At 45.5% G+C, this 15,000-nt stretch overlaps 1 protein-coding gene across 1 annotated transcript in view; it reads right to left on the bottom strand.

Annotated features, from left to right (window-relative positions):
• LOC139419367 (F-actin-uncapping protein LRRC16A-like) overlaps positions 1-15,000 on the bottom strand; it is a 208,182-nt gene that overhangs the window by 133,532 nt on the left and 59,650 nt on the right. Inside the window, exons 3-5 of the mRNA XM_071169311.1 lie at positions 11,991-12,041; positions 545-604; positions 1-8 (exon numbers count right to left, since the gene is read on the bottom strand). The exon at positions 1-8 is cut by the window's left edge and continues 114 nt beyond it. Coding sequence (XP_071025412.1) covers positions 1-8; positions 545-604; positions 11,991-12,041 — 119 coding nt within the window. The remainder of the gene's footprint in view (positions 9-544; positions 605-11,990; positions 12,042-15,000) is intronic.

Raw genomic sequence — 15,000 nt, 5'->3', positions numbered from 1 at the left:
ACCGTCAACTATACAAGACAAACATGAACAACAACCCTCAGTAATATCATATAGTAACCCTCAGTAATATCATATAGTAACCCTCAGTAATATCATATAGTAATATCATATAGTAACCCTCAGAAATATCATATAGTAATATCATATAGTAACCCTCAGTAATATCATATAGTAACCCTCAGTAATATCATATAGTAACATCATATAGTAACCCTCAGTAATATCATATAGTAACCCTTAGTAATATCATATAGTAACCCTCAGAAATATCATATAGTAATATCATATAGTAACCCTCAGTAATATCATATAGTAACATCATATAGTAACCCTCAGTAATATCATATAGTAATATCATATAGTAACCCTCGGTAATATAATAATCAGTAACATATATAACGGTGATTGTCACACACATTACAACCAGTAATAACACTGTTATCCCTAATTCAGATGGATGATTGACTAACAGATGATTCCTGATCAGATGATGAACCATTAGTTGGAGCGATACATGGTTCAGTCAGAGAGGTGGTTTTCTGACCTGTGTGGGCTTGTTACAGGTGATCCCTTGTATCTCCAGATAATTAAAGTTGTGTTCAATCTGAAAGAGAAGAATAAAACACATATAAACATGTAGAAATCATGATATATAATACAGCTGTCAGTCACAGTAGTGTTTCAGACCTGGCTGGTAAATACTACTCTGGATGGATGAAGTACTGTAGGAGGATAATGGATGGATGAGGTACTGTAGGAGGATAATGGATGGATGATAATGGATGGATGATACACTGTAGGGGGATACTGGATGGATGAGATACTGTAAGAGGATAATGGACGGATGAGGTACTGTAGGAGGACAATGTATGGACGAGGTACTGTAAGAGGATAATGTATAGGCGAGGTACTGTAAGAGGATAATGTATGGACGAGGTACTGTAAGAGGATAATGGATGGATGACATACTGTAGAAGGATCATGGATGGACGAGATACTTTGGGAGGATAATGGATGGATGAGGTACTGTAGAAGCATAATGGATGGATGAGATACTTTGGGAGGATAATGGATAGATGATATACTGTAGGGGGATAATGGATGATGATGTACTCTAGGACGATAATGGATGGATGAGATATCGAAGGAGGATAATGGATGTATATTGCAAGAGGATAATGGATGGGTGAGGTATCATATGCGGATAATGGATGAATGAACTACCGTAGGAGGATAATGGATATACGACATGCTGTGTGAGGATAATGGATAAACAGTACTGTAGGAGGATAATGGATGAATGATACACTGCATGAAAATAATGGATGAATGATACTGTAGGAGGATAATGAAAGATCAGAATAGTGACTGAGTCTGCACCTCAAATGCCACCCTAGACCCATAGGTCTCTGTTTTAAAGTAGTGCACTACGTAGGGAATAGGGTGCCAATTGGGACACACCCTCTAGCTTCGTTCTAAAATGAATGGACAGGGATCTTTTCCCAACCTGCCTCTGTTCAAAAACACCCCTCAGTGCTGAGTCATCATTTAAGAGTATTGCTTCAGAATAGAATCAAATCATGAAGCATCTCAGAGTAAAAAATGCTGATCTGGGATCAGTTTTAGATCATAATGAATATGATTTTAATGGACGGTGGTACCTGATCCTGGATCAGCACTCTTAACTCTGAGACCCTTTATGAATATGGGCCTGAATGTAGAGTTCATGAACATCCACTTCTTCTTCTTCTTCTCAGGTCCTTTGAAACAGGAAGTTATCAAACAACACGACACAATGTCGTCTAGCATTCCATTCCACAAAAGGACTGGAGAGTGAAGCTGGTTCACACCAGATGCACACATTACAAATGTACACACACACACACACACACACACACACACACACACACACACACACACACACACACACACACACACACACACACACACATACCATACTGTGAATTAATACACACAGACACACACACACACATAGACAAACAAACCTCACACAAATGAAATGGTATTGGACACATACACATATTCAGCAGATGTTATTGAGGGTCTCGTGAAACGCTTTGTGTTCCTGGAAGTGCAGAAATATCTAATAATACACAACAATACACAACAATACACAACAATACCCAACAATACCCAACAATACCCAACAATACACAACAATACCCAACAATACCCAACAATACACAATAATACACAATAATACACAACAATACACAACAATACCCAGCAATACACAATAATACACAACAATACCCAACAATACCCAACAATACACAACAATACCCAACAATACACAACAATACCCAACAATACACAACAATACCCAACAATACACAACAATACCCAACAATACCCAACAATACACAATAATACACAACAATACCCAACAATACACAACAATACCCAGCAATACACAATAATACACAACAATACCCAACAATACACAACAATACACAACAATACCCACCAATACACAACAATACACAACAATACACAACAATACACAACAATACCCAACAATACACAACAATACCCAACAATACACAACAATACACAACAATACCCAACAATACACAACAATACACAACAATACACAACAATACCCAACAATACACAACAATACACAACAATACCCAACAATACCCAACACTACACAACAATACCCAACAATACACAACAATACCCAACAATACACAACAATACACAACAATACCCAACAATACCCAACAATACACAACAATACCCAACAATACCCAACAATACACAACAATACACAACAATACCCAACAATACACAACAATACCCAACAATACCCAACAATACACAACAATACCCAACAATACCCAACAATACACAACAATACCCAACAATACACAACAATACCCAACAATACACAACAATACCCAACAATACCCAACAATACCCAACAACACACAACAACACACAACAATACACACAAATCTGAAAAGTAAAAGAATGGAATTTAGAAATATAGAAATATTGGGACGAGCGAAGAGGGAGTCTGGAGTATAAATCTGAATATGTGATGGGATGAATGGACATAATGAACAGTATGTGGATAGAATATGTATATAGTATATATATATATATATATATATGGGATGTATAGACATTATGGACAGTATGTGGATAGAATATGTATATAGTATATATATGTGATGTATAGACATTATGGACAGTATGTTGATATAATATATAGTATATCTGTAGAATATGAGATGGGATGAATAGACATAATGAACAGTATATTGATATAATATATAGTATATCTGTAGAATGTGTGGATAGAATCATATATGTGGAGCAATAGTTGAATAGGATGGCCTTGACTAGAATACAGTATATACATATGCTATATATATATATGCATATACATATGCATATGAAATGGGTATAACACACACACACGCACGCACGCACGCGCTCACATGCGCACACAGCCAGGAACCAGGCAGCATGGCCAGACTGATGCAGGCAGGTAGACAGACAGTGCTCCTGAGGCTTGGCAGTAGTTGTGGACAGAGAGAGGAGAGAGGCTGTCTGTCTGACCCTCAGGCTGACTGACACATTTCAACCAGCTGGTTCCTCCTGTGTCGTAGTTACTGTATTCCAGAAGGCCTACCAGCCAGCTGGTTCTTCCTGTGTCATAGTTACTGTATTCCAGAAGGCCTACCAGACAGCTGGTTCCTCCTGTGTTATAGTTACTGTATTCCAGAAGGCCTACCAGCCAGCTGGTCCCTCCTGTGTTATAGTTACTGTATTCCAGAAGGCCTACCAGCCAGCTGGTCCCTCCTGTGTTATAGTTACTGTATTCCAGAAGGCCTACCAGCCAGCTGGTTCCTCCTGTGTCATAGTTACTGTATTCCAGAAGGCCTACCAGCCAGCTGGTTCCTCCTGTGTCATAGTTACTGTATTCCAGAAGGCCTACCAGCCAGCTGGTTCCTCCTGTGTCATAGTTACTGTATTCCAGAAGGCCTACCAGCCAGCTGGTTCCTCCTGTGTCATAGTTACTGTATTCCAGAAGGCCTACCAGCCAGCAGGTCCCTCCTGTGTCATAGTTACTGTATTCCAGAAGGCCTACCAGCCAGCTGGTTCCTCCTGTGTTATAGTTACTGTATTCCAGAAGGCCTACCAGCCAGCAGGTCCCTCCTGTGTCATAGTTACTGTATTCCAGAAGGCCTACCAGCCAGCTGGTTCCTCCTGTGTCATAGTTACTGTATTCCAGAAGGCCTACCAGCCAGCTGGTTCCTCCTGTGTCATAGTTACTGTATTCCAGAAGGCCTACCAGTCAGCTGGACCCTCCTGTGTCATAGTTACTGTATTCCAGAAGGCCTACCAGCCAGCAGGTCCCTCCTGTGTCATAGTTACTGTATTCCAGAAGGCCTACCAGCCAGCTGGTTCCTCCTGTGTCATAGTTACTGTATTCCAGAAGGCCTACCAGCCAGCTGGTCCCTCCTGTGTCATAGTTACTGTATTCCAGAAGGCCTACCAGCCAGCTGGTTCCTCCTGTGTCATAGTTACTGTATTCCAGAAGGCCTACCAGCCAGCTGGTTCCTCCTGTGTCATAGTTACTGTATTCCAGAAGGCCTACCAGCCAGCTGGTTCCTCCTGTGTCATAGTTACTGTATTCCAGAAGGCCTACCAGCCAGCAGGTCCCTCCTGTGTCATAGTTACTGTATTCCAGAAGGCCTACCAGCCAGCTGGTTCCTCCTGTGTCATAGTTACTGTATTCCAGAAGGCCTACCAGCCAGCTGGTTCCTCCTGTGTCATAGTTACTGTATTCCAGAAGGCCTACCAGCCAGCTGGTTCCTCCTGTGTCATAGTTACTGTATTCCAGAAGGCCTACGAGCCAGCTGGTTCCTCCTGTGTTATAGTTACTGTATTCCAGAAGGCCTACCAGCCAGCTGGTTCCTCCTGTGTCATAGTTACTGTATTCCAGAAGGCCTACCAGCCAGCTGGTTCCTCCTGTGTCATAGTTACTGTATTCCAGAAGGCCTACCAGCCAGCTGGTTCCTCCTGTGTTATAGTTACTGTATTCCAGAAGGCCTACCAGCCAGCTGGTTCCTCCTGTGTCATAGTTACTGTATTCCAGAAGGCCTACCAGCCAGCAGGTCCCTCCTGTGTTATAGTTACTGTATTCCAGAAGGCCAACCAGCAGAGTCAGTCCCTGTAGCCTACCTGAAAATCCTTATTTTAGCCTTCCTCAAATTTATTTTCTAAGTCTTTATTCAGACTTGCTGAATATCCAAGACAAAAAAGTACACATCTACAATATAAGCTGTGAACTGTGAATGTAAAAAGCATCTATGAATCCCTTGTTCTCAGTCACGTTCACTCCTCTCCCTCACAGAGTCTACAAACACTGACAAACATGTCCACTGAGGTGTATCGAGGCCCGTCCCACTAGAGAATGTCCCAGTAGCAGTGTTGGATTAGATATAGTGAGGAAGAGGAAAAGAGTGAAGAATGGAAGAGATCAATCCATGTCTGAGCCAGCCAATAGCTGCAGCCTGCTGAGAGGTGCTGTCAGAAAGCAGAGGCGTGACTAATTGTATAATTCAGTCACTCGTTTATTATCCATCTGTCTCTCTGATATCTATCCTGACAGTATTCTGTCTCTCTGATATCTGTTCTGACAGTAGTCTGTCTCTCTGATATCTGTCCTGACAGTATTCTGTCTCTCTGATATCTGTCCTGACAGTGTTCTGTCTCTCTGATATCTGTCCTGACAGTAGTCGGTCTCTCTGATATCTGTCCTGACAGTAGTCTGTCTCCCTGATATCTGTTCTTACAGTATTCTGTCTCTCTGATATCTGTCCTGACAGTAGTCTGTCTCTCTGATATCTGTCCTGACAGTAGTCGGTCTCTCTGATATCTGTCCTGACAGTATTCTGTCTCTCTGATATCTGTCCTGACAGTAGTCGGTCTCTCTGATATCTGTCCTGACAGTATTCTGTCTCTCTGATATCTGTCCTGACAGTAGTCGGTCTCTCTGATATCTGTCCTGACAGTAGTCGGTCTCTCTGATATCTGTCCTGACAGTAGTCTGTCTCTCTGATATCTGTCCTGACAGTAGTCTGTCTCTCTGATATCTGTCCTGACAGTATTCTGTCTCTCTGTTATCTGTTCTGACAGTAGTCTGTCTCTCTGATATCTGTCCTGACAGTATTCTGTCTCTCTGATATCTGTCCTGACAGTAGTCTGTCTCTCTGATATCTGTCCTGACAGTAGTCTGTCTCTCTGATATCTGTCCTGACAGTATTCTGTCTCTCTGATATCTGTCCTGACAGTATAACTCCAGTTAGAGGTAGATCTGAGATAATGGATAACGCCAGTTAGAGGTAGATCTGAGATAATGGATAACTCCAGTTAGAGGTAGATCTGAGATAATGGATAACGCCAGTTAGAGGTAGATCTGAGATAATGGATAACTCCAGTTAGAGGTAGATCTGAGATAATGGATAACTCCAGTTAGAGGTAGATCTGAGATAATGGGATAACTCCGGTTAGAGTTAGATCTGAGATAATGGGATAACTCCAGTTAGAGGTAGATCTGAGATAATGGTTAACTCCTGTTAGAGGTAGATCTGAGATAATGGATAACTCCAGTTAGAGGTAGATCTGAGATAATGGTTAACTCCTGTTAGAGGTAGATCTGAGATAATGGATAACTCCAGTTAGAGGTAGATCTGAGATAATGGGATAACTACAGTTAAGACTGCATGCTCAGCCCAGCAGAGATTACAGAGATGATGCAAGACCTGCTGCCAAACTGCAACCTTAACTGCATATCATCACGTCAAATACACAAAGTCAATCAGTGTCGTGTTGACAGTAATGATGCATCTGAATGGTGCAGGGCTGTAGTAAAACCCTGCCATGACCACAGTTAAAGTTACACCCTCAGGGTGGGTTGGATGATAGACTTCACATGCATAGCGTGTGTGTGTGTGTGCGTGCGTGTGTGCTTGTGTGTGCAGGCATGCATGTGCGTGCGTGCGTGTCTAAGTGCGTGCGTGCGGGTGGGTGTGTGGTTTTGTGTGTGTGTGTGTGTGCGTGCGTGTGTGTGCATATGTGCTTGTGTGTGTGTGTGTGTGTGCTTGCGTGTGTGTGCATATGTGCTTGTGTGTGTGTGTGTGTGTGTGTGCGTGCGTGCGTGCGTGCATGTGTGTGTAGACAGAGCTCAGAGCTCAGGGATTAAACCAAGGACACAGCACCAGACCTAACATAACCTTACCTAAACACACAGGCCTGGCTGCTGCTGCAGGCTGTTGTCCACAGAGACACACTAAACCAACATCAACTGAGTCTTACGGGAGAGGAAAACTAAGTAGAAAGAGAGAAGGAAAAGAACAGAGGTAGAGGGAAAATACAGAGAGAGAGGAGAGGAGAGGAGAGGAGTTGAGAGGAGAGGAGAGGAGAGAGAGAGACTTACTCCTACAATCCCTCCCAGCTCTACCTCTATCTAACGGAAGCCCCAGAAGGTGGAAACCAGATCCGACTGATCAGAGGAAACCAGACCAGACTGATCAGAGGAAACCAGACCAGACTGTTCAGAGGAAACCAGACCAGACTGATCAGAGGAAACCAGACCAGACTGTTCAGAGGAAACCAGACCAGACTGTTCAGAGGAAACCAGACCAGACTGATCAGAGGAAACCAGACCAGACTGTTCAGAGAACACCAGACCAGACTGATCAGAGAACACCAGACCAGACTTATCAGAGGAAACCAGACCAGACTTATCAGAGGAAACCAGACCAGACTGTTCAGAGGAGACAAGACCAGACTGTTCAGAGGAAACCAGACCAGACTGTTCAGAGGAAACCAGACAAGACTGATCAGAGGAAACCAGACCAGACTGATCAGAGAACACCAGACCAGACTGATCAGAGAACACCAGACCAGACTGATCAGAGAACACCAGACCAGACTGATCAGAGAACACTAGAACAGATTGATCAGAGGACACCAGACCAGACTGATCAGAGGACACCAGACCAGACTGATCAGAGGACACCCGACCAGACTGATCAGAGGACACCAGACCAGACTGATCAGAGGAAATTAGACAGGACGAGGGTGATAGAAAGCCAGACGATGGGTCAGATCAATTCCACCATTTTCATAAACAGGCTGAAGCCTGCCTGGAGCGCAGCACGCTATCAAAACAACCACAGCCTGAGAGGCCCCAGCAGAGATACCTCTGATGGAGAGAGAGAGAGAGAGGCTAGGAGGGGAGTAAGAGAGAGAGAGGGTAGGAGGGGAGAAAGAGAGAGGGTAGGAGGGGAGAAAGGGAGTGAGAGGGTAGGAGGGGAGAAAGAGAAAGAAAGAGAGAGGGTAGGAGGGGAGAAAGAGAGAGAAAGAGAGAGGGTAGAAGGGGAGAAAGTGAGAGAAAGAGAGAGAGAGGGTAGGAGGGGAGAAAGAGAGAGAGAGAGGGTAGGAGGGGAGAAAGAGAGAGAGAGGGTAGGGGGGAGAAAGAGAGAGGGTATGGGGGAGAAAGAGAAGGAAAGAAAGAGGGTAGGAGGGGAGAAAGAGAGAGGGTAGGAAGGGAGAAAGAGAGAAAGAGGGTAGGAGAGGAGAAAGAGAGAAAGAGGATAGGAGTGTAGAAAGAGAGAGAGTCCCCTGAACTCTTACAGAGAGAGGGTAGGAGGGGAGGAACAGATTTTACGCTGGCCTGAGAGACGGCTACTAATCTATAGCTGAAGAATCTCCTCTCCTACTGCTAAAATGCATCCTCTGCAGGCCGTGAAAGTCAGACAGACTGATAAGAGTCTCCTGTACATTTCTCTGTCCAGGCCATGATAGACAGACTGATAAGAGTATCCTGTACATTCCTCTGTCCAGGCCGTGATAGTCAGACACACTGATGAAAGGATGCAGGACATCCTCAGTCTGGATTCAATGAACATCGTTCTGTGGACTTCAGAACTTCTGGCTGTAGTTCCTGTATTTATTGAAGGATAACAAAGTAATGAGGATTCAATGTAAGAATCTGTTCTGTGGACAATCGAGAACTCCAGGGTGGGTTGGTAAATACACTGCTGTCTTATCACCCAGTGACCTGGGATCCAGTGGAGGTGATCCTCTAGGGTCCAGTAGAGGTGATCCTCTAGGCTCCAGTGGAGGTGATCCACTAGGTGATCCTCTAGGGCCCAGTGGAGGTGATCCTCTAGGATCCAGTGGAGGTGATCCTCTAGGATCCAGTGGAGGTGATCCTCTAGGGTCCAGTGGAGGTGATCCTCTAGGATCCAGTGGAGGTGATCCTCTAGGGCCCAGTGGAGGTGATCCTCTAGGGGTCATCAGGGGTCACTAAGACCACATGTAGGGGTTCCAGAGATCATTAGGGGTCACTAAGACCACATGTAGGGGTTCCAGAGATCATCAGGGGTCACTAGGACCACAGGTAGGGGTTCCAGAGATCATTAGGGGTCACTATGACCACATGTAGGGGTTCCACAGATCATCAGGGGTCACTATGACCACATGTAGGGGTTCCAAAGATCATCAGGGGTCACTAACACCACATGTAGGGGTTCCAGAGATCATCAGGGGTCACTAAGACCACATGTAGGGGTTCCAAAGATCATCAGGGGTCACTAAGACCACATGTAGGGGTTCCAGAGATCATCAGGGGTCACTAAGACCACATGTAGGGGTTCCAAAGATCATCAGGGGTCACTAAGACCACATGTAGGGGTTCCAGAGATCATCAGGGGTCACTAGGACCACATGTAGGGGTTCCAGAGATCATCAGGGGTGAACTAAGACCACATGTAGGGGTTCCAGAGATCATCAGGGGTCACTAGGGGTAAGCAGGCTTTCCTCGGGGTCAAGTTCCATTGACATCTCTAATCTACTAACAACGCCAGGGGGAGAGAGGAGAGGAGAGGAGAGGAGAGGAGAGGAGAGGAGAGGAGAGGAGAGGAGAGGAGAGGAGAGTAACACTAACAGTCTACAGGGAAAATGTTGGCGTTTCAGAACAGGGGACACTGTAAGCCGATATAGACACACAGCTGACAGACCGTCTGATAACTGTGGTACATCTGTACTGTATTACTGTGTTGCACTGTGATGTGGCCAAATAAAAACAAGGGTCAGTGAACTGTGACTAAGGGCCAGTGGACTGTGACTAAGGGCCAGTGGACTGTGACTAAGGGCCAGTGGACTATGACTAAGGGCCATTGAACTGTGACCAAGGGCCAGTGGACTTTGACCAAGGGCCAGTGGACTTTGACCAAGGACCAGTGGACTTTGACCAAGGGCCAGTGGACTTTGACCAAGGGCCAGTGGACTTTGACCAAGGGCCAGTGGACTGTGACCAAGGGCCAGTGGACTGTGACCAAGGGCCAGTGGACTGTGACCAAGGGCCAGTGGACTGTGACTAAGGGCCAGTGGACTGTGACTAAGGACCAGTGGACTCCACCATCAGAACCACCACCATCAGAACTACCACCGTCAGAACCTCCACCGTCAGAACCACCACCATCAGAACCACCACCATCAGAACCACCACCATCAGAACCACCACCGTCAGAACCTCCAACGTCAGAACCTCCAACGTCAGAACCACCACCGTCAGAACCACCATCAGAACCACCACCATCAGAACCACCACACACTCAATCAACTCAATTGAAGAAGTATTTAAAAAATATTGAAATTGGAAGCTGTTCTTGTACAACCTGTGTGCCAGCCAGAGTAGTTATCTAGGTAACCTAGAAGAGACAGGTCTATGAGCTGTAGCTGGCTGGCCAGAGTAGTTTCCTAGTTGACCTAGAAGAGACAGGTCTATGAGCTGTAGCTGGCTGGCCAGAGTAGTTTCCTAGTTGACCTAGAAGAGACAGGCCTATGAGCTGTAGCTGGCTGGCCAGAGTAGTTACATAGGTTACCTAGAAGAGACAGGCCTATGAGCTGTAGCTGGCTGGCCAGAGTAGTTACCTAGGTTACCTAGAAGAGACAGGCCTATGAGCTGTAGCTGGCTGGCCATAGTAGTTTCCTAGGTTACCTATGAGCTATAGCTGGCTGGCCAGAGTAGTTTCCTAGTTGACCTAGAAGAGACAGGCCTATGAGCTGTAGCTGGCTGGCCAGAGTAGTTACCTAGGTTACCTAGAAGAGACAGGCCTATGAGCTGTAGCTGGCTGGCCATAGTAGTTTCCTAGGTTACCTATGAGCTATAGCTGGCTGGCCAGAGTAGTTTCCTAGTTGACCTAGAAGAGACAGGCCTATGAGCTGTAGCTGGCTGGCCAGAGTAGTTACCTAGGTAACCTAGAAGAGACAGGCCTATGAGCTGTAGCTGGCTGGCCAGAGTAGTATCCTAGGTTACCTAGAAGAGACAGGCCTATGAGCTGTAGCTGGCTGGCCAGAGTAGTTACCTAGGTTACCTAGAAGAGACAGGCCTATGAGCTGTAGCTGGCTGGCCAGAGTAGTTACCTAGGTTACCTAGAAGAGACAGGCCTATGAGCTGTAGCTGGCTGGCCAGAGTAGTTTCCTAGGTTACCTAGAAGAGACAGGCCTATGAGCTGTAGCTGGCTGGCCAGAGTAGTATCCTAGGTAACCTAGAAGAGACAGGCCTATGAGCTGTAGCTGGCTGGCCAGAGTAGTTTCATAGGTTACCTAGAAGAGACAGGCCTATGAGCTGTAGCTGGCTGGCCAGAGTAGTATCCTAGGTTACCTAGAAGAGACAGGCCTATGAGCTGTAGCTGGCTGGCCAGAGTAGTTTCCTAGTTGACCTAGAAGAGACAGACCTATGAGCTGTAGCTGGCTGGCCAGAGTAGTTTCCTAGGTTACCTAGAAGAGACAGGCCTATGAGCTGTAGCTGGCTGGCCAGAGTAGTTACCTAGGTTACCTAGAAGAGACAGACCTATGAGCTGTAGCTGGCTGGCCAGATAAGTTTCCTAGGTTACCTAGAAGAGACAGACCTATGAGCTGTAGCTGGCTGTTCTTACCTTGCTAGGGATGCGTGCAGTCAGAAGGAAGGCCCGGTGAGATGAGAGAGCCTGAGGAAAACAGAGAAAATAAACAAATAAGTTGATCATCAACTACAAGGCAGCTGTAGAACATCACACAGCAACTACAAGGCAGCTGTAGAACATCACACAGCAACTACAAGGCAGCTGTAGAACATCACACATCAACTACAAGGCAGCTGTAGAACATCACACAGCAACTACAAGGCAGCTGTAGAATATCACACAGCAACTACAAGGCAGCTGTAGATCATCACACAGCAACTACAAGGCAGCTGTAGATCATCACACAGCAACTACAAGGCAGCTGTAGAACATCACACAGCAACTACAAGGCAGCTGTAGATCATCACACATCAACTACAAGGCAGCTGTAGATCATCACACAGCAACTACAAGGCAGCTGTAGAACATCACACAGCAACTACAAGGCAGCTGTAGATCATCACACATCAACTACAAGGCAGCTGTAGAATATCACACAGCAACTACAAGGCAGCTGTAGAACATCACACAGCAACTACAAGGCAGCTGTAGATCATCACACATCAACTACAAGGCAGCTGTAGAACATCACACAGCAACTACAAGGCAGCTGTAGAACATCACACAGCAACTACAAGGCAGCAACAAGTACCAAAAGGTGATCATGATGAAAATACCTTTCTGAACACGTGTGACAGGTTGAGAAGAAAAACACTAACAGACAAGCACATTCCTGACTTGACATTCAGCTGAGTTTGTCTGATAGAACAGAACAGAAACAGGGAAGGATGGGGAAACCCCCAGGGGGAAAATGAGGAAGATACGGGGGAACACACCAGTCACCAGCGGAGTCAGAAGGAAAAGTTTCCCACCGTGTCATGTTTAAAAACAAGGCCTGGGCAAGATGGCCTCCTTCCAGCAGAAGAGGACAGTGATGGATATTTGTTTTGGCTGAGGGACATTTAGAGTGACCCCACAGGGCCTGAGAACAAGGGGGAAGAGAATGGGGGAAGAGAGAGAATGAGAGAGACAGATAGAGGAATGGACTCGTCTTGCTGGGTCTCCTCTCCCCCTGACCTGACTAGATTCAGAGAGACAACCTTTGTGTGCTGTGGCCTCACTTCATCGCTCTTGCTCTCCTCTCTTTCTCTCTCTCTCCTCTCTTTCTCTCTCTCTTTGAAAGAGCACCAATTACTCATGGTTTTGTGTACACTTCTTTAAAAATAGGAAAAATACCAGAATATTCTCTAACTCTCAGGAAGAATCCTTACAAACAAATCTATGATTCTAAACCAAACCAGGCCATTACAACACATCACCATGTCTGTGTTCCAAATGGAACCCTATTCCCTATATAGTGGACTACTGAGTTGAAATGGAACCCTATTCCCTGTATAGTGGACTACTGAGTTCCAAATGGAACCCTATTCCCTATATAGTGGACTACTGAGTTGAAATGGAACCCTATTCCCTGTATAGTGGACTACTGAGTTCCAAATGGAACCCTATTCCCTATATAGTGGACTACTGAGTTGAAATGGAACCCTATTCCCTATATAGTGGACCACTGTGTTCCAAATGGAACCCTATTCCTTATATAGTGGACTACAGTGTTCCAAATATAACCCTATTCCCTATATAGTGGACTACTGAGTTGAAATGGAACCCTAGTTCCTATATAGTGGACCACTGAGTTGAAATGGAACTCTATTCCCTATATAGTGGACCACTGAGTTGAAATGGAACTCTATTCCCTATATAGTGGACTACTGAGTTGAAATGGAACCCTAGTTCCTATATAGTGGACCACTGAGTTGAAATGGAACTCTATTCCCTATATAGTGGACCACTGAGTTGAAATGGAACTCTATTCCCTATATAGTGGACTACTGAGTTGAAATGGAACCCTAGTTCCTATATAGTGGACCACTGAGTTGAAATGGAACTCTATTCCCTATATAGTGGACTACTGAGTTGAAATGGAACCCTAGTTCCTATATAGTGGACTACTGAGTTCCAAATGGAACCCTATTCCCTATATATCTATTTGGAATGCAGAAAGATATGTCTCTTTTCTCCATAATCTGCCTGATTCAGTTCCCTGTTCTCCACAGAGTGATTCAGTTCCCTGTCCTCCACAGAGTGATTCAGTTCCCTGTTCTCCACAGAGTGATTCAGTTCCCTGTCCTCCACAGAGTGATTCAGTTCCCTGTCCTCCACAGAGTGATTCAGTTCCCTGTCCTCCACAGAGTGATTCAGTTCCCTGTCCTCCACAGAGTGATTCAGTTCCCTGTCCTCCACAGAGTGATTCAGTTCCCTGTCCTCCACAGAGTGATTCAGTTCCCTGTTCTCCACAGAGTGATTCAGTTCCCTGTCCTCCACAGAGTGATTCAGTTCCCTGTCCTCCACAGAGTGATTCAGTTCCCTGTCCTCCACAGAGTGATTCAGTTCCCTGTCCTCCACAGAGTGATTCAGTTCCCTGTCCTCCACAGAGTGATTCAGTTCCCTGTCCTCCACAGAGTGATTCAGTTCCCTGTCCTCCACAGAGTGATTCAGTTCCCTGTCCTCCACAGAGTGATTCAGTTCCATAATTAGGTTGGGAATGAGAGTCATTATACTCAACTCAAATGAGGTCGTTCACCCAAATCAGAGTTGTTCCTGTTTTAGCTACTGCCATGGGGCCTTCTCTGACTCAGCATCATCACACACGTGACTCCCGCAGAGACAGACAGACGCTTTTACACAGCCTGTCACAGGACAATGAATGTAAATCTTTAGGTACTGAGCTCCAGTCATCGAGGCCCCCGTGGTAAATGAGCTCATCTCTGCTTGACTCAACACACAGCACACAGAGATACAGAGACTGCTGCTCTGTACTGGGACAACAGGATATTACAGGATGTGACTCTGCTGTCATCTCTTCCTGGTCTGAACATGATAATAAAGGAAACCCTGCAGCTCTCGAAACACTGAGAACCCAGCCCAGTGACTACTGAGTAACCAG

The sequence above is a fragment of the Oncorhynchus clarkii genome, chromosome 2 (assembly GCF_045791955.1).
Source record: "Oncorhynchus clarkii lewisi isolate Uvic-CL-2024 chromosome 2, UVic_Ocla_1.0, whole genome shotgun sequence".
Classification (NCBI taxonomy): domain Eukaryota; kingdom Metazoa; phylum Chordata; class Actinopteri; order Salmoniformes; family Salmonidae; genus Oncorhynchus; species Oncorhynchus clarkii.
This window is presented reverse-complemented; position numbering and strand designations above follow the sequence as displayed.